Source organism: Nannobrachium achirus, assembly GCF_963921795.1.
Source record: "Nannobrachium achirus genome assembly, chromosome: 19".
In the NCBI taxonomy this organism is placed as follows: domain Eukaryota; kingdom Metazoa; phylum Chordata; class Actinopteri; order Myctophiformes; family Myctophidae; genus Nannobrachium; species Nannobrachium achirus.
The window spans coordinates 10,138,938-10,164,328 of NC_137826.1; the positions used below are offsets into that span (position 1 = coordinate 10,138,938).

The window sequence follows — 25,391 nt, forward strand, 5'->3', positions numbered from 1 at the left end:
ATGAGTCATCACTCATCAGTCGATGGAGTGAATATACAAATGGCCATAACTTTTTTTCGCAGAGTTTCCGGCAGAGCAGGCCTCTCATTCTGTGTACCTTAATGACCAAATGAATAGAAAAAACTAAAATAAAAAGTATGTCATGACGTCACAGGTAAAACCCTATTCTTTGAGCTTTTGGGCCTGTGGCTCCCCGGCTACTATGGACTTCCCCTTGCTGTTCAAATAGTATTTAAGGGGAAATGAGACCAGTGCAACTGAGTCGTCTACCACCACGTTCAGCTTGTGCACGTCAGAGGCAGAAAGATTTATCCCTTTATTATTCTATATTTTTATTATCTAGATGGCTGATATCGTGAACATTGGTGAGAAAGAAGCAGAACAGATTAAACAAGTCTTAGAGAGCAATGACTTGCCCGCAGCTTTGAGCGAGCTTCAGCATCGCATTAAAGATACTGACAATATAGAGCTTAACATCGCTGTCACAGGGGAGTCCGGCTCTGGAAAGTCTACATTCATCAATGCATTCCGACAGATGGGAGACGAAGAAGAAGGGGCTGCAGCAACTGGTGTTGTGGAGACTACCACAGTGCCTCAAGCTTATCTTCACCCTAAATACCCAAATGTCAAATTGTGGGATCTCCCTGGTATTGGGACACCAAATTTCAAAGCAGCCGAATACCTTAAAACTGTTCATTTTGACAGGTATGATTTTTTTTTCATTGTCGGATCGGATCGCTTCAAAGAAAATCATGTTAATCTGGCCCGCGAGATTAAGAAAATGGAGAAGAAGTTCTATTTTTTGCGCACTAAGATTGATCACAACTTAGCTGATGAAGAAAAGAGCAAACCCTCAACATTCAACAAGGAGAAGACCTTGAAGAAGATCCGAGAAAACTGCATCAAAGGTTTATCTTTTTTACTCATCATTTTTCTTTACATTTTACACTATAGGAAAATCTATTTTTGATTATGACTTTGTTAGCAGTGGGTGTAATGTGTAAGTCTACTGTATGTATAATGGTTTGTGTGTGTACTGAAAATGTTATTGACAAAGTTTTATGCACAAGTGAAACAGTTGCGCTCGCTCTGTTGGTTTAGGAGGTCTTTCTGTTGGTTTAGGGGGTCTTTACCTGCCCCCTCACACCCCCACATTTCAGCATACATTCTGGTGTAGGTGTTAAAATCTTACAGAATAATGACCCTTTAATTGTTGGATGATGTTTTCGGTAGCACTTTATAATAAGGTGCCATTAATAAACACTTATTAACAGTTAATAACATACTTATTAACTTGTTATTAACTCTAATAAGAACGTTATTAAACCTTAATAAACACATAATAAACTATATAATATGAATCTTATAAACGTTAATAAACTACTTATAAGATAGTTATAAACCTTAATATATACTTACTACAGCTTAATAAAAGATTAATAAGAATGTTTTAACAACTTAATTAAACATTTATACAATGCTTAATTATACATTAATAAATAATGTATAAGTCATCTATAAACCTTATTATATGTTTATACATGTTAATAAATGAATAATAAGAAAGTCAAATAACCTTAATTAACACTTAACAAACTACATGAAAAGGTACCTTACTAACAGTTAATTATCAACTTATAATTAACCAATAAACCCTATTATATTTTAATACAGGTTAATAAACCATCTTAATTACTACCAATATTGTATCAACTATTCATAAGATACTTAATTAACAATTAATAATCTACTAATAAGATACTTGTTATATCATAATAAATATTTATAAATGCATTATGAATACTATATAACAATATATACATTGTTAATTAGATACTTAATTAACAACTGTTGTAAGTAGAATAATATCGTATAAACAATAACAAGTCCTAAATAGATTTCTTATTACCATTGAGACAGTGCATTATTAACAATAATACATTCTTTATTGAGCATTCATTAACACGTTAATTAGGCATTTTGTGGGTACCTGTTGTAAAGTGGGAACATGTCTTATAAACATCAACAAATCCTTAATAAAGTGTGTTATTAATGTTGAAACTGTTTTATTTACTTCAACAAATCGTTAATTAGGCATCTATTAACAATTACATTTTGTGGGTACCTGTTAAGTGGGAACACGTCGGTCGTATTAACATCAACAAATCCCTAATAACATGTCTTATTAACATTGAATGTGTCTTATTAAGATCAACAAATCCTTAATTAGTCATTCAATAACATGTTAATTAGCCATTTTGTGGGTACCTGTTGTAAAGTGGGAACATGTCTTATGAACATCAACAAATCCTTAATAAAGTGTCTTATTAACATTGAACATGTATTATTAACATCAACAAATCGTTAATTAGTCATTCAATAACATGTTAATTAGGCATTTTGTGGGTTGTAAAGTGGGAACATGTCTTATGAACATCAACACATCCTTAATAAAGTGTCTTATTAACATTGAACGTGTATTATTAACATCAATAAATCGTTAATTAGGAATTCATTAACACGTTAAATAGGCATTTTGTGGGTACCTGTTGTAAAGTGGGAACATGTCTTATTAACATCAACAAATCCCTAATAAAGTGTCTTATTGACATTGAAAGTGTATTATTAACATCAACAAATCGTTAATTAGGCATTCATTAACACCTTAAATAGGCATTTTCAGCTACATGTTGCAAAGTGGGAACATGTCGGTAAAACATTTATCTTTCTTTTCACTTTAGGTAAATAAAAGGAGGCAATTCATTCTTAAATGAAGGCTGTGCACAAACAGAAGTAGTAATGTTTTGGGGCTAGCGATTCCTTTGCAGCTTATGTAATGTCATTCCAGTTTATGTACAACTTCTTCCTCCTCCTGCCATCGCTTGAAGACGAAGAGCTTGAGGAATTTGAGGCAAAGGTGGTCGAGTAGCTGGACTTTGATGGTGACTTGACAGAGGTTGGAGACTCATTTCTTGATGCTGTAAAAACAAAATGCAAAATGTACGTAAATAGGAGGTTAGGCATGTTAGACATGTTTTGTTCATAAAGTGGTTACAGTGCACTTATTGTAAATAATAATAACAATACATAAATAAATAAATAGGAGCAGCGCTCTTCCGAGCACAGGTCTCCAATGTGATAGGCAAATGTGAAAAGGGTGCCATGTCATCGGCGGCCTGTCATGATTTGAGGCATTTTGTTCCAAAGATGTGTTTTGCTCAAATTGAGCTGCTGGTGGAGCTATAACAGGCCAATGTGAAAAGGGTGGCATTTGTTCCTTGACCTTTTGGGAATGTACAAGGCTTTTTTTTTCTTCAAAACAGACCAATCCTGCAAACTTTAGAAGCCAATCTAAGCCAACTAGGATGGAATATGAATTATCGGAAAGATCATTCTTGATCACTAGCCTATAGCGATACTCTGTACTGATTCCCGTGATTTCTGGAACAAATCTGAAGGAGTAATTAAAAAAAATATATTTTACAAAAGTCAGCATCCTGGTGAAAAATGAAGGGCAAAGGTTTTTTTTGGGCTCTTGGGAGTGCGCATACAAAGTTTCCACTGATCGGTGGAGTTATTTGTAAAAACAGAAATCGGCCTGTTATAGCGCCACCATGAGGCTGATTTCAACATTTTTACAGGCATTTCTTCCTCTGCCTAATGGGAATGTGCGTGCAAAATGTCACTTAGATCGCACCCTGTGTTCAAGATTTGAGGCATTTCGTTCAAAAGGGAGCACACTTGCAAAAGCCAGTCAGGATGGAATTTGAAAAATCTGAAAGACCTGTTTCGTTTAAGGACTATAGAGATACAGTGTACCGATTTGTGTGATTTTTGGACAAAATTGTTAGAAGTACTGTCCAAAAATGTGTTTTTGGACATCCACTGTAAACAATGCAGCGATGGTCCCAAAATGAGTTCTGTTCAACCAATGAGTTCTTCAATCAATCCAGTTTCAGTAGCCCTCCTATTTAATCCTTTTGGGGATGTTGAAGTTATCATCTGCCAATTTGTCAATTTTGTCAAAAGAAATTGGTTGAATAGAACTCATATTTTGGGACCATCGCTCCATTGTTTACAATGGTTTGTAATGCAGGCTGCCACCATGTGTGGTCATGTGATCCAAGATGGCCGCAATGTGAACTAGAAGAAGTGCTCTTCCGAGCACAGGTCTCCACCAGGCCACGCGTCCTGGTGGTGCTATAATAGGCCAATGTAAAAAGGGTGGCATGTGTTCTTCACCAATCTTAGACCTTTCATGGCGCCACCATGAGGCTTATTTGAACATTTTGTAGTGTAATTTCTTCCTTGGCCTTTAGCGAATGTGCATGCGCAATTTCATTACAATTGCACGCTGTGTTTGATTTAAGGCATTTTGTTCGAAACGGGTCAATCCAGCAAAGTTTGGAGGCCAATCTTAGCCAATCAGGATTGAATATTTAATATGGGACAGATCCGTCTTGATCATATGACTGTGGAGATACTGTGTACTGATTTGTGTTAATTTTGGGGTAAAATCTGAAGGAGTAATATCCAAAAATGTGTCTTACATAAGTAGGCCTCCTGGTGGCGCTATAAAAGGCTGATGTGAAAAATGCAAGGAAAGGGTTTTTCCTTGGCCTATCGGGAGTGCGCTTACAAAGTTTGAAACTGATCGGTGGAGTTATAGGTAAAACCACGAATTGGCCTGTTATAGCGCCACCATGAGGCTGATTTCAAACATTTGAAGTGGCATTTCTTCCTCTGCCTAGTGGGAACGTGTGTGTGCGATTTCATGTTAATTGCACTCTGCGTTTGTGATTTGAGGCATTTTGTCCAAAATGGACCAATCTTACAAACTTTGAAAGCCAATATCAGCCAATCAGGATGGAATATGGAAAATCAGACAGATCTGTGTCGATCACATGACTGTAGAGATACTGTCTACCAATTTGCGTGATTTTTGGAAAAAATCTGTAGGAGTAGTGTACAGAAATGTTTTTTGCCAACATCGGCCTCTTGGTGGCGCTAGAACAGGGCTATTTGAAAAATGTGGGGCAGAGGTTCTGAATTGGCATCCAGGGAGTGTGTGTGTGCTCATTTGGCAGCGACCGGGCCAACGGCACCGGATATTAGCTGGTAACAAACTCAGAGGACGGACGCACGCACAAACGGACGGACGGACAGGGGCGAAAACGTACTCTCCCCCTGCCTTCGGCTGGTGGAGACAATAAGGTCTATAACAAGCCCATGCAAAACATTGGGGCAGAGGTTCTGCTCTGGCACCCAGGGAATGTGCATGCTCAGTTTAGGCCTGGCAGAGACAAAGGGTTTGCAGAAATCTGCCTCCTGGTGGCACTATAACAGCAGAAGTTCACAGCATTTTTTCTTCACCTTAATTTTTCATCGTCCTGCTGGATGGAAGTGCAGCAGGACCATTTCAGTAGTACATTTTGAAAATGAATATTAATAATAATAATTTATCCAGCAACAATTTCATGGACCCACTGCAGTACCTCCGGACCCCCTGCTGAGGACAGGGGTGTCGCACCAAATTCTGGGCCCTGGGTACAAGGATTCGGGCGGCTGCTAGCTGTGACTTAATAGACTAAGCCCTTATGCTCCCCCCACCCTTTTCTACCTTTGTATTTGATGTTATGCTTTTTCGGAAATTATCCTAGATAAAGTACTATGTTCTATCCGTCTGTCTTTCAATGTTATATGAGATACTTAAAGTGTGGTTCCTGTGGAAATAAGCCTCGGCTTTCTAGGATCTCCTTTTAGTTGACCTTGTACCAGTGATTTGTAAAACTCAAAATGTACAAAATCAAGTATTCAAAATCACAATCGGTCACTTTACAAATGTCTTGAACTTAGAAATAACCCATAAATGTCCTATGGTCTTAAAAGTCCAATCCTAGTACCACTGTGTGTGGCAGTAAGTTAAGTTAAGTTAGTGAGTATTTGTTAAGTTCACTAATTGTCCATCCAGGTAAGGGTTAAGACTGTCAACCATGAATTACAATTTTGTTCCGAAGAATGTTGACAGCCCTAGTAGGAATCCAGAGTGATATGCCAATATCACTCAATCCAGTCCAAGTAAAAGACCTGACCTGTTTATAAAACAGGGTCATTATAATCAAATTAGGATCACACTCTTTAAAAGTTTAGAAAATAAAAATAAAACATTGTCTTCTTCTTAATTCAACTACTGAACGTGTGTTTACAATTATCAGAGTACATAATCAAAACAAAACTATTACTGTCAGAGTTAGTCAGTGGCTGCTACTGCAGTCACAAGCACAGTACAGTTCAACTCACCAAGTCAGACTTCAAACTAATCACAGAATCATCACAGGGTTCCAGGGATCACCAGGTTTCAAAAAGAATCAAAATACAGCTCTTCTGATCAACCAAACATATCTGTTCACATTCATCAAACTTGTTCTTTCTTAACTCAATCTGTAATCTGTTTATTTCACATGCTTCTCTCTGCTTCCTTCTCCTGTTCTCTCCAGAACATTCTGTGCTCTGCTGCATGCAATTAGCTGAATCACATCACCTGGGCTGGTGGTGTCTTCAGAGAGCAGTCAATTAATTGAGAGACCTCATTGGCCAATTGGTTCATTGGTTGTTCAGAGCGCCTCACAGGGATCTTAAAGGAACAGTACACTACAAGTAGATGAATGTGAATCAGAATGAAAATAAAACCCATAGTATCTTTACTCTGTACAGTAGTAAAATAGTTTGACAAATCCTATTTAGTGCTCTTTTTTTAGAGGTTTGTTCACTTTATTTTAACCTGGTTTATGAATCAAGTGCATTCATATTTAGATAATTACTTGATTCAGTTGTCTATTTTGACCTGGGTTACAAATAGCAGATGTACAAGCTCACGTGCGAGCTTGTAGATCTGTTTTCTTTTCTTTTTTTTTATCGTGAACATTTTTCATGGGGTCTTTAAATATTTCAAATTTCAAACATAATTTTTTGAAAAACACATGTTTCTATGTCAGTGGTGCTCAAACGTTTCCATGTGAAGAACCCCCAAAATGATATGTATATGGCCACAAAATATTTAGTTCCAGGGACCCCCCAGAAGCACCGAGTGCCACGCTGAAAGCTTGTAGATCTGTTTTCTTTTAAAAGTCATGAAATGTGTGGAAATCTTTGAATATGGATATTTTTTAAGGTAACATTTTTAGATCAAATTTTGCTTCTGGGGGGTCCCTGGAACTAAATATTTTGAGATGGGGTCCGTGGCCATATACATATCATTTTGGGGGTTCTTCACATGGAAACGTTTGAGCACCACTGACATAGAAACATGTGTTTTTCAAAAAATTATGTTTGAAATTTGAAATATTTAAAGACCCCATGAAAAATGTTCACGATAAAAAAAAAAAAAGAAAACAGATCTACAAGCTCGCACGTGAGCTTGTACATCTGCTATTTGTAACCCAGGTCAAAATAGACAACTGAATCAAGTAATTATCTAAATATGAATGCACTTGATTCATAAACCAGGTTAAAATAAAGTGAACAAACCTCTAAAAAAAGAGCTTAAGAGAAGAACACTAAATAGGATTTGTCAAACTATTTTACTACTGTACAGAGTAAAGATACTATGGGTTTTATTTTCATTCTGATTCACATTCATCTACGTGTAGTGTACTGTTCCTTTAAGAGCCCTGTGAGGTGCTCTGAACAACCAATGAACCAATTGGCCAATGAGGTCTCTCAATTAATTGACTGCTCTTTGAAGACACCACCAGCCCAGGTGATGTGATTCAGCTAATTGCATGCAGCAGAGCACAGAATGTTCTGGAGAGAACATGAGAAGGAAGCAGAGCGAAGCATGTGAAACAAACAGATTACAGATTGAGTTAAGAAAGAACAAGTTTGATGAATGTGAACAGATATGTTTGGTTGATCAGAAGAGCTGTATTTTGATTCTTTTTGAAACCTGGTGATCCCTGGAACCCTGTGATGATTCTGTGATTAGTTTGAAGTCTGACTTGGTGAGTTGAACTGTACTGTGCTTGTGACTGCAGTAGCAGCCACTGACTAACTCTGACAGTAATAGTTTTGTTTTGATTATGTACTCTGATAATTGTAAACACACGTTCAAGTAGTTGAATTAAGAAGAAGACAACGTTTTATTTTTATTTTCTAAACTTTTAAAGAGTGTGATCTTACTTTGATTATAATGACCTTGTTTAACAGGTCAGGTCTTTTACTTGGACTGGATTGAGTGATATTGGCATATCACTCTGGATTCCTACTAGGGCTGTCAACATTCTTCGGAACAGAATTGTAATTCATGGTTGACAGTCTTAACCCTTACCTGGATGGACAATTAGTGAACTTAACAAATACTTACAACTTACTGCCACACACAGTGGTACTAGGATTGGACTTTTAAGACCATAGGACATTTATGGGTTATTTCTAAGTTCAAGACATTTGTAAAGTGACCGATTGTGATTTTGAATAATTGATTTTGTACATTTTGAGTTTTACAAATCACTGGTACAAGGTCAACTAAAAGGAGATCCTAGAAAGCAGAGGCTTATTTCCACAGGAACCACACTTTAAGTATCTCATATAACATTGAAAGACAGACGGATAGAACATAGTACTTTATCTAGGATAATTTCAAAAGCTGAAAAAGCATAACATCAAATACAAAGGTAGAAAAAGGTGGGGGGAGCATAAGGGCTTAGTCTATTAAAGTTATACCATGTAACTTTTTTTATAAAACAAATCTTAAAATGGTCCTAGCTGTTAAATCGCTAAAGTTTTAGAACCCCCACTCCGTTATTTTCAGCTTCTAAAGCCTTCTCTTTATATGTTTTCTATGATCCCTGCCCGGGACCGTTTTTTGCGGAAAAATTGCGTCATCACACTACCGGCCAATCACAGTGAGGGTTATACACTGCCGGCCAATCACAGCGCAGAACATACACTGCCGGGCTCTCTGGTGGGTTTAGGAAACACGCCTTCAGGAAGTACACTGCAGTGTTTACACTGGAGGAGTCTAGCATGTAACTCCCCAACCGCTGCTCGTAGAAGGACACGGGAGACCTCATTGAAAGCGTCTCGGCGAGGCGAGGCGGACGCGGTGGTCTGACGGCCCGGTCCGCCAGCGAAAAACGGACGAAAAAAGCAAACGCGACCGCGGTTTGCTATACTGCTACAGACCACCAGTTGAGCAACTTACACAGTATAGCTTTAAGTCACAGCTAGCAGCCGCCCGAATCCTTGTACCCAGGGCCCAGAATTTGGTGCAACACCCCTGTCTTTAGCAGGGGGTCCGGAGATACTGCAGTGGGTCCATGAAATTGTTGCTGGATAAATTATTATTATTAATATTCATTTTCAAAATGTACTACAGTGCCACCAGGAGGCAGATTTCTGCAAACCCTTTGTCTCTGCCAGGCCTAAACTGAGCATGCACATTCCCTGGGTGCCAGAGCAGAACCTCTGCCCCAATATTTTGCATGGGCTTGTTATAGACCTTATTGTCTCCACCAGCCGAAGGCAGGGGGAGAGTACGTTTTCGTCCGTCCGTCCGTCCGTCCGTCCGTCCGTCCGTCTGTGCGTTTGTCCGTCCTCTGAGTTTGTTACCAGCTAATCTCCGGCGCCGTTGGCCCGGTCGCTGCCAAATGAGCACACACACACTCCCTGGATGCCAATTCAGAACCTCTGCCCCACATTTTTCAAATAGCCCTGTTCTAGCGCCACCAAGAGGCCGATGTTTGCAAAACACATTTCTGTACACTACTCCTACAGATTTTTTCCAAAAATCACGCAAATCGGTAGACAGTATCTCTACAGTCATGTGATCGACACAGATCTGTCTGATTTTCCATATTCCATCCTGATTGGCTGATATTGGCTTTCAAAGTTTGTAAGATTGGTCCATTTTGGACAAAATGCCTCAAATCACAATGCAATTAACATGAAATCGCACACACACGTTCCCACTAGGCCGAGGAAGAAATGCCACTTCAAATGTTTGAAATCAGCCTCATGGTGGCGCTATAACAGGCCAATTTGTGGTTTTACCTATAACTCCACCGATCAGTTTAAAACTTTGTAAGCGCACTCCCGATAGGCCAAGGAAAAACCCTTTCCTTACATTTTTCACATCAGCCTTTTATAGCGCCACCAGGAGGCCTACTTATGTAAGACACATTTTTGGATATTACTCCTTCAGATTTTACCCCAAAATTAACACAAATCAGTACACAGTATCTCCACAGTCATATGATCAAGACGGATCTGTCCCATATTAAATATTCCATCCTGATTGGCTAAGATTGGCCTCCAAACTTTGCAGGATTGACCCGTTTCGAACAAAATGCCTTAAATCAAACGCAGCGTGCAATTGTAATGAAATTGCGCATGCACATTCGCTAAAGGCCAAGGAAGAAATTACACTACAAAATGTTCAAATACGCCTCATGGTGGCGCCATGAAAGGTCTAAGATTGGTGAAGAACACATGCCACCCTTTTTACATTGGCCTATTATAGCACCACCAGGACGCGTGGCCTGGTGGAGACCTGTGCTCGGAAGAGCACTTCTTCTAGTTCACATTGCGGCCATCTTGGATCACATGACCACACATGGTGGCAGCCTGCATTACAAACCATTGTAAACATTGGAGCGATGGTCCCAAAATATGAGTTCTATTCAACCAATTTCTTTTGACAAAATTGACAAATGGGCAGATGATAACTTCAACTTCTACTGAAACTGGATTGATTAAAGAACTCATTGGTTGAACAGAACTCATTTTGGGACCATCGCTCCATTGTTTACAGTGGATGTCCAAAAACACATTTTTGGACAGTACTTCTAACAATTTTGTCCAAAAATCACACAAATCGGTACACGGTATCTCTATAGTCCTTAAACGAAACAGGTCTTTCCGATTTTTCAAATTCCATCCTGACTGGCTTTTGCAAATGTGCTCCCTTTTGAACGAAATGCCTCAAATCTTGAACACAGGGTGCGATCTAAGTGACATTTTGCACGCACATTCCCATTAGGCAGAGGAAGAAATGCCTGTAAAAATGTTGAAAAATGTTGAATGTTGAAAACGTACATTTTGCATTTTGTTTTTACAGTATCAAGAAATGAGTCTCCAACCTCTGTCAAGTCACCATCAAAGTCCAGCTACTCGACCACCTTTGCCTCAAATTCCTCAAGCTCTTCGTCTTCAAGCGATGGCAGGAGGAGGAAGAAGTTGTACATAAACTGGAATGACATTACATAAGCTGCAAAGGAATGGCTAGCCCCAAAACATTACTACTTCTGTTTGTGCACAGCCTTCATTTAAGAATGAATTGCCTCCTTTTATTTACCTAAAGTGAAAAGAAAGATAAATGTTTTACCGACATGTTCCCACTTTGCAACATGTAGCTGAAAATGCCTATTTAAGGTGTTAATGAATGCCTAATTAACGATTTGTTGATGTTAATAATACACTTTCAATGTCAATAAGACACTTTATTAGGGATTTGTTGATGTTAATAAGACATGTTCCCACTTTACAACAGGTACCCACAAAATGCCTATTTAACGTGTTAATGAATTCCTAATTAACGATTTATTGATGTTAATAATACACGTTCAATGTTAATAAGACACTTTATTAAGGATGTGTTGATGTTCATAAGACATGTTCCCACTTTACAACAGGTACCCACAAAATGCCTAATTAACATGTTATTGAATGACTAATTAACGATTTGTTGATGTTAATAATACACATTCAATGTTAATAAGACACTTTATTAAGGATTTGTTGATGTTCATAAGACATGTTCCCACTTTACAACAGGTACCCACAAAATGGCTAATTAACATGTTATTGAATGACTAATTAAGGATTTGTTGATGTTAATAAGACACGTTCAATGTTAATAAGACATGTTATTAGGGATTTGTTGATGTTAATAAGACCGACGTGTTCCCACTTAACAGGTACCCACAAAATGTAATTGTTAATAGATGCCTAATTAACGATTTGTTGAAGTAAATAAAAGAGTTTCAACATTAATAACACACTTTATTAAGGATTTGTTGATGTTTATAAGACATGTTCCCACTTTACAACATGTACCCACAAAATGCCTAATTAACGTGTTAATGAATGCTCAATAAAGAATGTATTATTGTTAATAATGCACTGTCTCAATGTTAATAAGAAATCTATTTAGGACTTGTTATTGTTTATACGATATTATTCCACTTACAACAGTTGTTAATTAAGTATCTAATTAACAATGTATATATTGTTATATAGTATTCATAATGCATTTACAAATATTTATTATGATATAACAAGTATCTTATTAGTAGATTATTAATTGTTAATTAAGTATCTTATGAATAGTTGATACAATATTGGTAGTAATTAAGATGGTTTATTAACCAGTATTAAAATATAATAGGGTTTATTGGTTAATTATAAGTTGTTAATTAACCGTTAGTAAGGTACCGTTTCATGTAGTTTGTTAAGTGTTAATTAAGGTTATTTGACTTTCTTATTATTCATTTATTAACATGTATAAACATATAATAAGGTTTATAGATGACTTATACATTATTTATTAATGTATAATTAAGCATCGTATAAATGTTTAATTAAGTTGTTAAAACGTTCTTATTAATCTTTTATTAAGCTGTAGTAAGTATATATTAAGGTTTATAACTATCTTATAAGTAGTTTATTAAAGCTGATATAAGCATTTCTTGGGCTAGATCTGGTCAAAATTTTACTGTCATTTTTTTTTAATTTCTTTTATTTTTTTAGACAAGTTTCAATGGGTTGGTTATTCATACTAAATATTTAGTCTCTATATTACCTGCAGAGGTCGCAGTTAGCCTCTAAACAACTAGCCAATCCTGTGACATAGCCCAGTGGGGCAGCCTCTCTCACCACGGCCCTTCGCAAAAGCCACCAACGAAGAAGAAAGAACGATGCACTGCGCATGCTCAGGGCCTCTGTTATGAAAGAAATCCAACAACTCGCTACTCCACTCCGCTCCTCTGACCTCTACCGAAAGCAGAATATCTGGTTCTGAGGTAAGCTATCCATCATCAGACTTTTAGAGAATTATGTGTCATAATGAACGTTTTTACTGCTTTATAGCAAGTTACTGGAAGACATTATACTGGGCTGTATTCAGTTTGCTGGCTAAGATTAGCTACCTAACGTGTTGCACTGTGTGTGTGTGTGTGTGTGTGTGTGTGTGTGTGTGTGTGTGAGAGAGAGACGTGTGTGTGTGTGTGTGTGTGTGTGTGTGTGTGGGTGGGTGGGTGGGTGGGTGCGTGCGCGCGTGTGTGTGTGTGCGTGCACGTTGCAACAGCATGTTTCCGAGTGAATCTTTATGTAAAAAAAACATATTAGCTGAAGCTAATGTTACTATGTTAGCGATAATGTTAGCTATAGCCCTTTAGTAGTTATCATACATCAGTTAGTAACGATGATGCATCGAACTAGTCCAGTTCAGATATATATTGGTAGGCTATATGCCAATTTTAGTCTAAATATCTGCACGCCAGGCAGAGCCTACCATAGTTATCACAGTGTTTACAAGTATGTTTTACTCAAGCTACAACAAGTAAAGTCAATACATTTAAATTATATTTGCTTTGGTGAATTGTGCATGAATGGGCTGTTCATGTACAATTATGTTGTAAATATATCATTTCTATGTAACAAAACAACTACTGAAATTGCATTTGGGCTCTTTCAATCTGCTTTCCCAATTTTGGGAATAACTGAGCTTGTAGACCGGCTCTTTGCTACATGACACCATCAAATTATAAAGTGTAACTCAAGCTTATGTGATTTGTAAATGCTACTGTACCAAGTAGGCTAAGGTGTAATATAATATAATATAATATAATATAATAATTAACAAAGTATGGGAAAGAGAGATGTTTGCACATTGCACACATAATATTTATATTTTGATGAACATAAGTTACTTTGTGGGAAATTAATTGTCTCTATGTGAATATTATTGTCTTTGTCTATTGTCAGGCACAGATTGACCGAATGTCACACTCTTCAGTGAGAGCCCAGCCTGCTCTTCGACCTGCCAGATTCCCCCAATGTCCTCCGCAAGGCCCCTGGGCACCCAGTTGATGCAGAGAAATGCCAACATTGTTGAAGAAGTGCTGCAAGCAACAATCCGAGGGTCATCATGTAGGCTTCATAGTACAGAAGTTGTAGGGTTATGGAATTAAAAGAATATATAGGAAATAAAAATATATACCTGTATATAGTAGAAGTAGAGTATGGCTATTATGGACATAATGTTCCCCCCAGAATAGGGATGCTGGGGTTCATCAAGTATATATTTGCAATCAGTCATAATGGATCTGGTTACTCTTAAGTTTTCTTCATGACATGCTGTATTTTAGGAGGTAAATATTTACATATTCATGTACCATTGCGTGACAAACGTAAGGTGCTGTAAAGTAAGTAATTGGGTGGTGTCATCATGGATTAAAATGATCAAAGTCAAAAAATAAACTGATCACCATGGTCACACAAAAACCTGCAATTAAATAAATGTGCTGTTTATTCCAGACAATTCTACTTGTATTTGTTTTGTTAGACACAAGTGCATAAATGTCTAAACATAATAGAAATGTCATCTTCTGTCACACTGCATAACTATTTTTGAATTTATTTTACTTCAGTAGGCAATCCAAAAAATGCAGCCCCACTGAGGTCAAAGTAGGCCTATAGACAGTCACATACTGTATATCTACACTTTGTTTCCTGTAATGTTGAAACGTTACTTCTTTGGGAAGTCTTTGACAACATTTCATATTTTTAACAGCAGCAGCAGTCTAGCCTGTAACTGACACACGAGGATGGACAATTAGCAAGTAGATGGACAATTAGCAAGTGCAATATGATAATGTCACAGAATCAAAACATCAGGACTACCATTATATTCTGACAAAGAATAAATAAAGAGTTCTATGGTGGATTGTTTTTTTAGTTTTTTTTTTTATTATTACACCACTGCAGTGTAAAACATTTTGTCCTTCAGACATTGAAATAAAACTGGTTTTCAACAGTGGGTTCTCAGTAGAAGATTGTTGGTCTCTGGTTTAAAAATCTGTGTTGATTGATTAAACACTGTGTAAACAGAAATATAACATACCATTACATTTGAGCTAAATGGATAACAAAACATGTCCTGGTGACTTGCTTCCATTGTGGTCCCATGTAATTCATCAACATTGCATAAAACTAGAAAGGTGCAATTCTTGGAAATTCCAAGTGTGGTTTCACTGATGCAGGTTGCGAGGAATCCACTGGAAAATGAATTCAGTCTTACCATTACATACATATTGTGTTATGTGAAGCACAACAGTGACGATGTGTGAAGCATGACCAAACGCTTCACTTTTAACAAATACAATATCAACACATTATAAAACACTGTAGAGCAAAGTGTAGAGGCACTAAAGTGAAAAAGGCACACAATCCTTTGGAGATCCAAGTTTTCCAGTGTGTATTCTGTGTAAGGGCACTTTGGTGGCAGTGCAGTAATGACAGTTATTGGAGGTCAGTTCAGAAGACTGCCGGAGACCAGGGGTCTTCCACTGGTTGGATCTGCGGGGTACTTTGCTGTCTCCATGGTCCTGTCAGCTCCCAGCTAAGTCCATGCCATGGCCTGGTAAAGTAAAATAATAATTAGAATTAAAATGAAATCTGCTTGTTCACAGCAAAATCTGCTTGTTCACAGCATAAGGTTTACGCCTGGACAATGAATTTGACCCACCGACTAGTCATTTTTCAGGCATTAGAGGTTAGCTGAAGTAACACACAAAATAATAAAACAAATCCTCATCATTCATGTAGCTATTATTTGTGGGCCATTTCCTCGGGTAGTTTCCCAAACAGTGGGTCGAGACACATTTGTGGGTCACAGACCAATTTGTATGGGTCACAACTCGAGTAATAATCCCATTTTCTTTTCCTACTAAAAATAAAATATACATTTAAAAAAATTGACAACCTTTTGAGATGTAATTTTTGTGTATATATTTTCAACAAACACCGACTAGTTAGCAAGCATATTACACAAGTGGTTCTAAAACCTTTTCATGTCAAGGACCCCTAAATTGACACTTATAAGCTCGCGGACCCCCAGATATGCCAGGGACCCCCATAAGAGACTACAACTACTAGGCTACTGCCAAGTCAGACAGATGCACCCCAAAGATAATCATGTTAGCACAGTGTGAACCACAAGACTAAAGTTAGGATTCTAATGTATTTTACAACAGTGGTTCTCAAACCTTTTCATGTCAAGGACCCCCAAATTGACACTTACAAGCTCGCGGACCCCCAGATATGCCAGGGACCCCCATAAGAGACTACAACTACTAGGCTACTGCCAAGTCAGACAGATGCACCCCAAATATAATCATGTTAGCACAGTGTGAACCACAAGACTAAAGTTAGGATTCTAATGTATTTTACAACAGTGGTTCTCAAACCTTTTCATGTCAAGGACCCCCAAATTGACACTTACAAGCTCGCGGACCCCCAGATATGCCAGGGACCCCTATTATAAGAGACTACAAGCTGCAGAGTCAGACACCAGAAAGCTAACGTCATTGTACCATACTGCTAGGTAATGTAAACAAACTTGGACTGTTTATATCACCTTATATAAACCTTTTTAAAGAAAGGAGTGGTCGCGCAGCTTGTATAGCCAGTAGCCACGATGCAATAGCACTTTTATATATTTTTATCAACAGTAAGAGGTCTTCTTCAACGTTTGTTTTGTTAGGTCGTGGAAACAAGTTGGGAATCCTCCTTCATGGTAACGTTTAGTGGATTAATACACAAACAAATAAAATACTGAAATAGACCATAAGAAATGATTACCTGTACAGAAGACACAGCAAGTTCTGCGTTGGTTCAGAGACCTTTGGAGTCCCATCCTTCCCCTCCAAGTTCCCTCCATCGCTCAATAACATTGACAATGTATTGCCACGCTTTTTTTTTCTTTCTTTTTGCACACTTTGCAGTGTATGCAGTAGTGGGAAAGGGTAGAATAATACGTTTTTTTTCTCCCAGTCTGTCATTTCTTTCGAACTAAAAGCTAGTATAGAGAGCTAGAGAAGCATGTTTTGTTGTTTTTGTTTCAAGCAAGCTGCAGTTGGAGACGACGCATGCGCACATTGCGCAGTAGGCCTCTTCTTCTCTGTTGTCTTTCACACAAGCGCCGGCCTGTGGGGCTAAAATGATTGACAACCGACGTAGCCAATCGAAAGAGGCTACCGACGTAGCCAATCGAGAGAGGTAGTTTGTACCGCGGCGCGGTGATTTTGAACCAATAGCGTGGTGGTTTAGCCCAGCAGCTCTCTGCTTTGGAGGCAGACTGCAGCCCCTAGAGGCAACCTAGAGACTCGTTTTTTTTTGTCACTGTCAAACTGCATTGCTAACCATCTGAATCTAAAATAAAAAAATAAAAAAAGTGACAGTAAAATTCTGACAAGCTGGCCCAAAAAATGCTTATATCAGCTTTAACGTTTATAAGATTCATATTATATAGTTTATTATGTGTTTATTAAGGTTTAATAACGTTCTTATTAGAGTTAATAACAAGTTATTAAGTATCTTATTAACTGTTAATAAGTGTTTATTAATGGCACCTTATTATAAAGTGCTACCATGTTTTCTTAAATCTCATCTCTGTATCTTTTTTTCCCCCTTCTTTTTCTTTTTTAGAGTTCCAAAATGCCAAAATAAAAGTTGACGATGTCTTCCTGATCTCCAGCTTTGATCTTTCTCTCTTCGATTTCGATCGCCTTCATGAGACCTTGGAGAGCGAGCTCTCTGAGCATAAGAGAGATACCCTGATTCTCGCCCTGCCCAACATATCCCTGGAGATCAACAAGAAGAAGAAAGCATCCCTGAAGAAACGCATCTGGGCAGTGGCATTAGCGTCTGCAGGTGTGGCTGCACTGCCAATCCCAGGCCTCTCATTTGCTACGGATGTGGCCATTTTGAAAAGTACAATCAAAAAAATGTGTACAGTTTTTTGCCTTGACGATTTGGCCCTGCAGCAGATTGCAGCTAGATCTAATGTGTCAGTCAACGAGCTGAAGGCTGAAATCAAATCTCCACTGAGTGTGAAGGTTGATTTTGAGATGGTTGTTACGAGATTGATGAGAACTGTAGCTGTGGAAAGTGTTGTTGAGTTTTTCTTAGGCAGAATCCCTTTGCTGGGTCCTGTTCTAGCAGGGGGAATGTCCTTTACCACCATATATCTTATGCTTACACGTTGCTTGAATGAGCTGGCAGAGGATGCCCAGAATGTTCTCATGAAGGCAGTAAAGAGTGGAACCTCTGTCGATTAAAAAAAGCAATCGAAGCAATGCAAGCAAGGCATTTTGGTATATACACGTGAGTTCGCCGCTTATTGTTAATGTTTTTAATCGTGTTAATTTTCTGTAATTAATTAATCAAAATTAATCAGTTAAAGTTCCAGCCCTATTTTAAACACAATTTCACAAATAAATTGAAATAAGGTTAATAAATAAAAGCTTCTTAATGTTGTTTGGAGGTTACTCTTAATGATGACTTTAAGATTGTATGTCAAAATAAGTTATAATGTAATGTGATAAGTTCCACTGATTTTACACAGATTACTTACTTCCTTTAAATTGCTTTTATCGGGCATTAGCAAAGCCAATGATCAATTGTGATCATCTTCTTTTTTTTTTTGCAGTTGCAGCAAGAAATTTAGTACGAGAGATATTTGTTTAAGTGCCAATAACAATAAACCATTTGATCATCTCTGCTATAATTTCTAAATGGATACAAAACATTTTGTTTAAGTGCCAATAACAATAAACCATTTGATCATCTCTGCTATAATTTCTAAATGGATACAAAACATTTTGTTTGATGCAGGACAATAATTATTTCAATAACAATAAGGGAATATCAGTGAATAGCCTAATACTTAAAATTGATATTTTTACATTCTAAACCCCTTTTTTATTTTTCAAAATTTTGAAAAGATATCATCATTCATTTTCAAGCCTAATATAAGTCATCTTTGAGTACAGTTCGGATATTGCAGGTATGTACAGGTATATTCATAGCCAGACAACCAGAGAGAGAGACAAGAGAGAGAGAGCTGATCACTTATCCAATCAATCAACTCAATTGTCGCCACCTGGTCTCTGTGTGAAACCTAGACGCCAGTGAGCAGTTGGTTAATTCTTTAAAAAATAACTTTTGACAGCAATGGGCTAGAGACTTACTTTTTTTTTCTTCTAAATGCTCAGAAATGCTAGGGTTAACACCCTGGAGGCCCAAATGACGCCCCTGCCAAGGAACCAAGAAGACAAAGTGTGATGAAAATGGTCACATAATTAATCCATTCTCATGTGAAGAACAGAAGCAAAGGAGCCCGAGGTGAGGATTACTACATTACTTTCCCCAGCCAGATGGAGTATAATCTATACAACAGGCTTCTGTCTTGTGGCTCCTGTTCTTCACATGTGGATAGATTGATCATCTTATTGTTGATGACAGCTGTTATTTTCTTTTCACTTTCTGCCTCCTTTCTTTCTGGATTCTGTTCCTTGGCTTCACAGTGTCACAGTGTTTGGTGTCATCCATATCCAGGTTACCATTGTCTTTATCTGCTCTGAAAGTGCTGTCTGAACTGGAAGAGCTATATGTATGTATCATAGTCCAAGTGTAGTCCAAATGTAACACATAATCTAGATTTATCCAAATAAACAAATCATTGTAGTCTAGTCTTTTATTTTTATTTGTTATTCTTTGTTTGCTGAATAGAATGACATTGGCTGATGTCATAATTCAGGGCAAAGTTGAAGTAAAGATGGAAACAAATAAAAGAAAGGTTGTATTTTCTTTGGAATAGAAATGTCTATAAATCATTCGGAAAGGTTTTGTGAGTGTATTTCTGAACATTGTGCTGTCCACACATGTTCTGTGTATCTGGGAAGAATTTATTGACTGTCTACACAACTCTCTGATGACACATGTGGCTGAAATCTTGATATAACTGGTTCGAGAAATAAACAATCTATAAAAAAGCTGTCTTTGTGAACGTTATTGAAGAAGTGCACAGATGCCTGTTGTGTTTGGCTCAAGCCTTGGCAAGGAACATGAAGAAGAAGAATTGAGTGTGTGTGGCAAGAAGAATATTGGCCTGTGTTATTGCTGAGGTGTTATGGAAGCCCAGGTTTGCCTTGATAGCAGCCTTAAGCTCATCTGTATTCCTGGTAGACCAACAAGACAGAGAGAATGTTGATACACGTTATAACTTAGTTTGCGATCTCATGACCTTAAAGGGATATTTCACTTTCAAAAAAACTTTTGGTAATTTTATCATCTAATCAGGCTTTTATGAACAGTTTTTAATTAGCTTGATTGAATATTTATATATTTGATGTAAATGTTACCAGGCCCTCCAGGCCCAGGGCCGCTCCCCACACACACTCATTGTAACTTCAAACTTCATTTTAACCATGATAGATTCATTAAAAACACCCATTATTTTTTCTGGTGACTCATACTACCCTCCTAATATGTGACCACTGCTCCCTGTTGAAAGTGGAATATCCCTTTAAATGTTATATTTAAAAATAATCTGTAAAAATTACGTCATATCGTAAGGCTGCACGTCCCCAATTATAAACGGTTAAATAAATCTGGTCAATGAAAAAATCATGTGATTATATTATGTAATAAAACTCATTGTTCAAAAATAGCAGATCTACAATGTCTAGTATGAGTAGTTCTATTGTATCAAATAACGTATGAACAGCATGTGGCAATCGTGAGGATCTTTATTTTTCAAACTGCTAAAAAAAATCCAAATGGGTTCTGTGTTCAAGCAGAATCAAATATCAAACTTGTGTAGTCAATTGAGTCATGGGTACTAATTCAATGACATGGTGCTGCCCAGCAGGCTGGCAGACAGACAATCTTACGGTATTTCGTTGCAGATGTCAGTGAGGCCTAAAGGTTAGACTACTGCACAGACATGAACCGTTCTGCATCCTTCCTAATCAGAGAGTTACAGTGTACTGTATAACTTAATTTGTGACAGTAAAGCATACATCAGTAAAAGTTACAGTACTGACAGACGGACTCATAGGGGCAAGAACATAATCTGACGCTTTAGGCTGTTCCAGGGGCCCCTGGCAGGGATAGAAAGTGTTAACCATGTGATGGTCACTATATATATATATATATATATATATATATATATATGTATATGTATATGTATATGTATATATATATATATATATATATATATATATATATATATATATATATATATATATATATTAAGGGTGCCGGAAAAAATCGATATGAATCGATTATCGGTTTCAACACTAGCGATACGGCTGCATCGATGCGCGTTTACCTGGATCGGTCCAAATCGCGGCCGTATCGGTCGATGTATCGGTCCTAAAGTTATTAATCGGATTAATCGGATTTTAGCATTAAATAATTAACCTGCTGTGAAACTCTGAACTCACTTACTCAGCGTTTAATGTTACAAATCATTAGTTCAAAAGTTAGCGCTGCTAACACAGTCAGTGCATTGAGTGCAATGGAAAGAAGAAAAAAAAGGAAAAAGCTGCCTGCTCTGTCCTCCAATAGAGCTGGGTTTCTGCGTACTGCAGTCATACCCGTCTCCTGTCCTGCGGGAAAAGCCGCAGATCTACAAGCCCACAGCGTGTTGCATGTGGATGGGTTGTAAACTTGGATATCTGCTACTTCCGTCGCAGCACACTGCTGACGCTCGCAACTGCGCGACAACAGCGACTTGTAAACAAACCAACGTGGTAGTTCCATAACTCAATGTATTATTCCAGTGGAGAAACGCAACGTTTGGATTAAGAATGCGACAGTAATGGATTGGATTTTACACATAACACTTTTCCCAGTAGAACCGTCAGAAGTCCCCGCACTCTGGTGACGCGAGGTTATCCCCGCACTTGTCGACAGCAAAGGTAATAATCACAGCATCAGTTTTTATTGCAAAGGGCTTGAGGGAGTTCTAGGGGGTCCTCGGCGAAATTATAGGAACCAAATGGACCCTTGGGTATGTGTAACTCAGGGGAGTGTACAAATGGAACCAAATGGACCCATTTGGTGCATGTGCATGTCAAACTGGGGGTCTTCGACATTGTTTTACTTAAAACTACTGCAGTAGAGCCATAAGATAACAAGAAGACATGATGTGTGCCAGACTTCAAATGTTGCACTTATAAATTTATACTGCTGTTGTTACTGTTGTAAAGTGGATCTCTTTGAAATGATCTTATTGACTGAATAACAGCAGGCTCTTTTACTAGTTTTATTTGGTGATCTGATCTGTGGCATTGCTGAGGATTGATCTGATCTGTGGCATTGGTGAGGATGTATTTTAGTTTTTCAGTGTTATTATAGCAGCTTTGCAAAGTACAATTATTGCACTGTACTGAAGCCTGAAGGGCCAGGCCTTTTGTGTGTTTGTTTTATATTTCTCCACCTGACTAACTGTAACTGCTAAAGTGAAGCTCTTAGAAATGGGTGTGTGAGACAGATTTTCAAACCATGTCAGTAGGCTTTGTAGTTTACATTAATTCTTTTTTGTATCTACATGTCAACAATGACATGATACTAAAATGATTTGTCATCCATCTTTCTTTACAATTTTCTGTTATTCCTTGGTCTTTTATGAGATATCCATTATTTGAAGGTCAGCAATGCTACTTTATAGATTATAGATTTTTAATTGAATGGAAAATGAATGTTTCATTAAACCTATGTATCAGATCACAGCGAAACGCATCGAATCGTATCGAATCCAATCGAATCGCATAAAATTCCACAAAATCAAAATCGTATCGAAATTGCACCGAATCGAATCGTATCGAATCGTTCTGTATGTAAGATGTATCGTCTTTGAATCGAATCGAAGCCCATGTATCGGATATGTATCGAATCGCCTTGTAAGGGATGGATACACACCCCTATATATATATATATATTATATATATATATATATATATATGCCTATATATATATATATATATATATATATATATATACACACACTCTACTCTTGTGATGGTCACATATTATTATATGTGATGGTCACTATATATATATATACACACACACACTCAACGCTTCTGCTCCTCATTCGCCACCATATGTCAATGGTGAGTATGATCACACATATCATGACCCATAGGGGTGCAGAGCCAAATGGCCAACGGTGTCTGAGAACCGGAAAATCACGTAATTATTAACAAACACCTTCAAATACAACCCCAACCACTTAACGTCGTCAACAGTTGTTAGATCGTATTTATGAAATCATCCATCCATCTTCAACCGCTTATTCAGAATCTGGGCTCATGCAGGGGCAACATAGATTTCCGGTCTTCCCTTTCCAGAGCAACATTAACAACTAATTCCTGGGGGATCCCAAGGCCTTCCCAGGCCAGTGGCGATATAGTACCCCTAACAGCCTAACAGGTAATTGATCACGATTTTTCAAAAATAGCAGATCTACAAGCTCGCAGCACGGCACTTGGTGCCACGCAGTGAGCTTGTATATCTGCTATTTTTCAATATTTAAAGCACAAAATAATGCATAATAATGCGTTCACAGTCTAAATGGGTTAAACCCCCTCGCCCTATGAAGAACATTCATGGGGGGCCTGCAGTGAATCCTTGTACCCACCCAGGGCCCAGAATTTGGTGCAACACCCCTGTCCACCAGGCCAGAACAGCCTGGGCAGGAGATTATGGGGGCGGCCATAGCTGAATGGTTAGGGAGCCTGCCAACCAGTTCCCTTGGTTGTCCCTGGTTCGATTCCTGGCCAGGATAGCAATGTCGATGTGTGTCCCTGAGCAAGACTCTTAACCCCTAATTGCTCACGCGCTCCTTGTGGGCTGCGAAGCAGCTGGGTTGGGCTGCAAATACTGAATTTCACTCGCGGGAGGAGTAGGTAACTATTATTTATTATTATGTTTTTGCCCCTGTCCATCCGCCCATCCGTGTCTGCCTGTGAGCAGCTAATCTCGGGCATCAATGAACGTGAAACTTGGCACTCACTCTCCCAGTCTCAGACACACATACAGTATGTTTGTTTCCAGGTCATTATGTTTCCTACAGATGTTTTCTTTGTATACGTATGGCTCTGTAGAATTTTGTAACTTTAGTTGCCAGTGCTGGTGGGTCGTGGTAATGAAGACAGCAGACCACAGGCGACATCTGCAGGCTTACAGCTGGCGGTGCACCTTCTATTCCTGACTACATGCTCCTGAATGGGTTGGATGGCTAGACAATTCATGGGTTGTATTTGTAGTCCTACAGCAGCCATGTTGAGGACCAACACAGGTGTTTCAATTGTCTGATTGGCATAGAATTAATGTTCAATGCCATTCAGAATCAGAACACCTGCGTTGGTCCTCAACATGGTCGGTTTAGGACAAAAAATGCAACCCATGAATTGACATACATGCTGTGTTCAGTATTGCACTATATTAATATTACTATATGTGTTCAATGACTAAAAATTCTAGTCTAATAATTTCTTGAAATTAAATATTCATATCCGGATCATGTTATTTGTTAATTGTTTTTAATGGTTAATTTGTAAACTGTTTATAGTTTTAATAGTAAATAGGCCTAATAATGAGTTCTATGGACAATGAAGAGTGTGTTTAAGCATTTCACACACACACACACACCCACGCACGCACGCACACCCACGCACGCACGCACAAACACGCGCGCACGCACGCACGCACGCACGCACGCACGCACGCACGCACGCACGCACGCACGCACGCACACACACACAACACTGAATATACACAACACTGAATATACATGAATGCGATATATCAAGACAATATAACATTCTTCCTCATATAATGTGTAACAGGTGGTGTTAATGAAACCTAAAACAAAAATCTTTGCATTTGTAGATCACCTGTTTCTGTTTCTCCCAGGTATCCCAACTCATGATATTAGCCTTTTCATTTCAGTGTAAGAAAAAGGCAAACAAAACAGCAGAAAACGTATTATTATATTATAATGTACAAAAGGCAAAACTATCAGCAACATATAACATTATGTATAACATGATTCTTCTCGTGAAACTTGCCTACGTTTAGTAAAACATACGTCGATTTTAGCTGACTTTAGCTATAGCCATTACATTATTTATGGTTGTGGTATTAATCAGACTAGAAGCGTCTACTACCGGACTACTCGGGAACAATGTAAATAGGGAATGACCCCCCCCCCCCCCCCAATGCAAACTCCATACCTGTTGTCATAGGACCCGTTTTGA

General features: G+C 38.1%; 1 protein-coding gene across 1 annotated transcript; it reads left to right on the top strand.

Moving 5' to 3' along the window:
* The first annotated feature begins 297 nt into the window (after positions 1 to 297).
* On the top strand, positions 298 to 18,422 carry LOC308304557 (interferon-inducible GTPase 5-like). Its single transcript, XM_080749185.1, has 2 exons — positions 298 to 908; positions 17,767 to 18,422. The coding sequence occupies exons 1-2, from the start codon at positions 344 to 346 to the stop codon at positions 18,396 to 18,398; spliced, it is 1,197 nt and encodes a 398-aa protein (XP_080605311.1). The 5' UTR covers positions 298 to 343; the 3' UTR covers positions 18,399 to 18,422.
* The last annotated feature ends 6,969 nt before the right edge of the window (positions 18,423 to 25,391 follow it).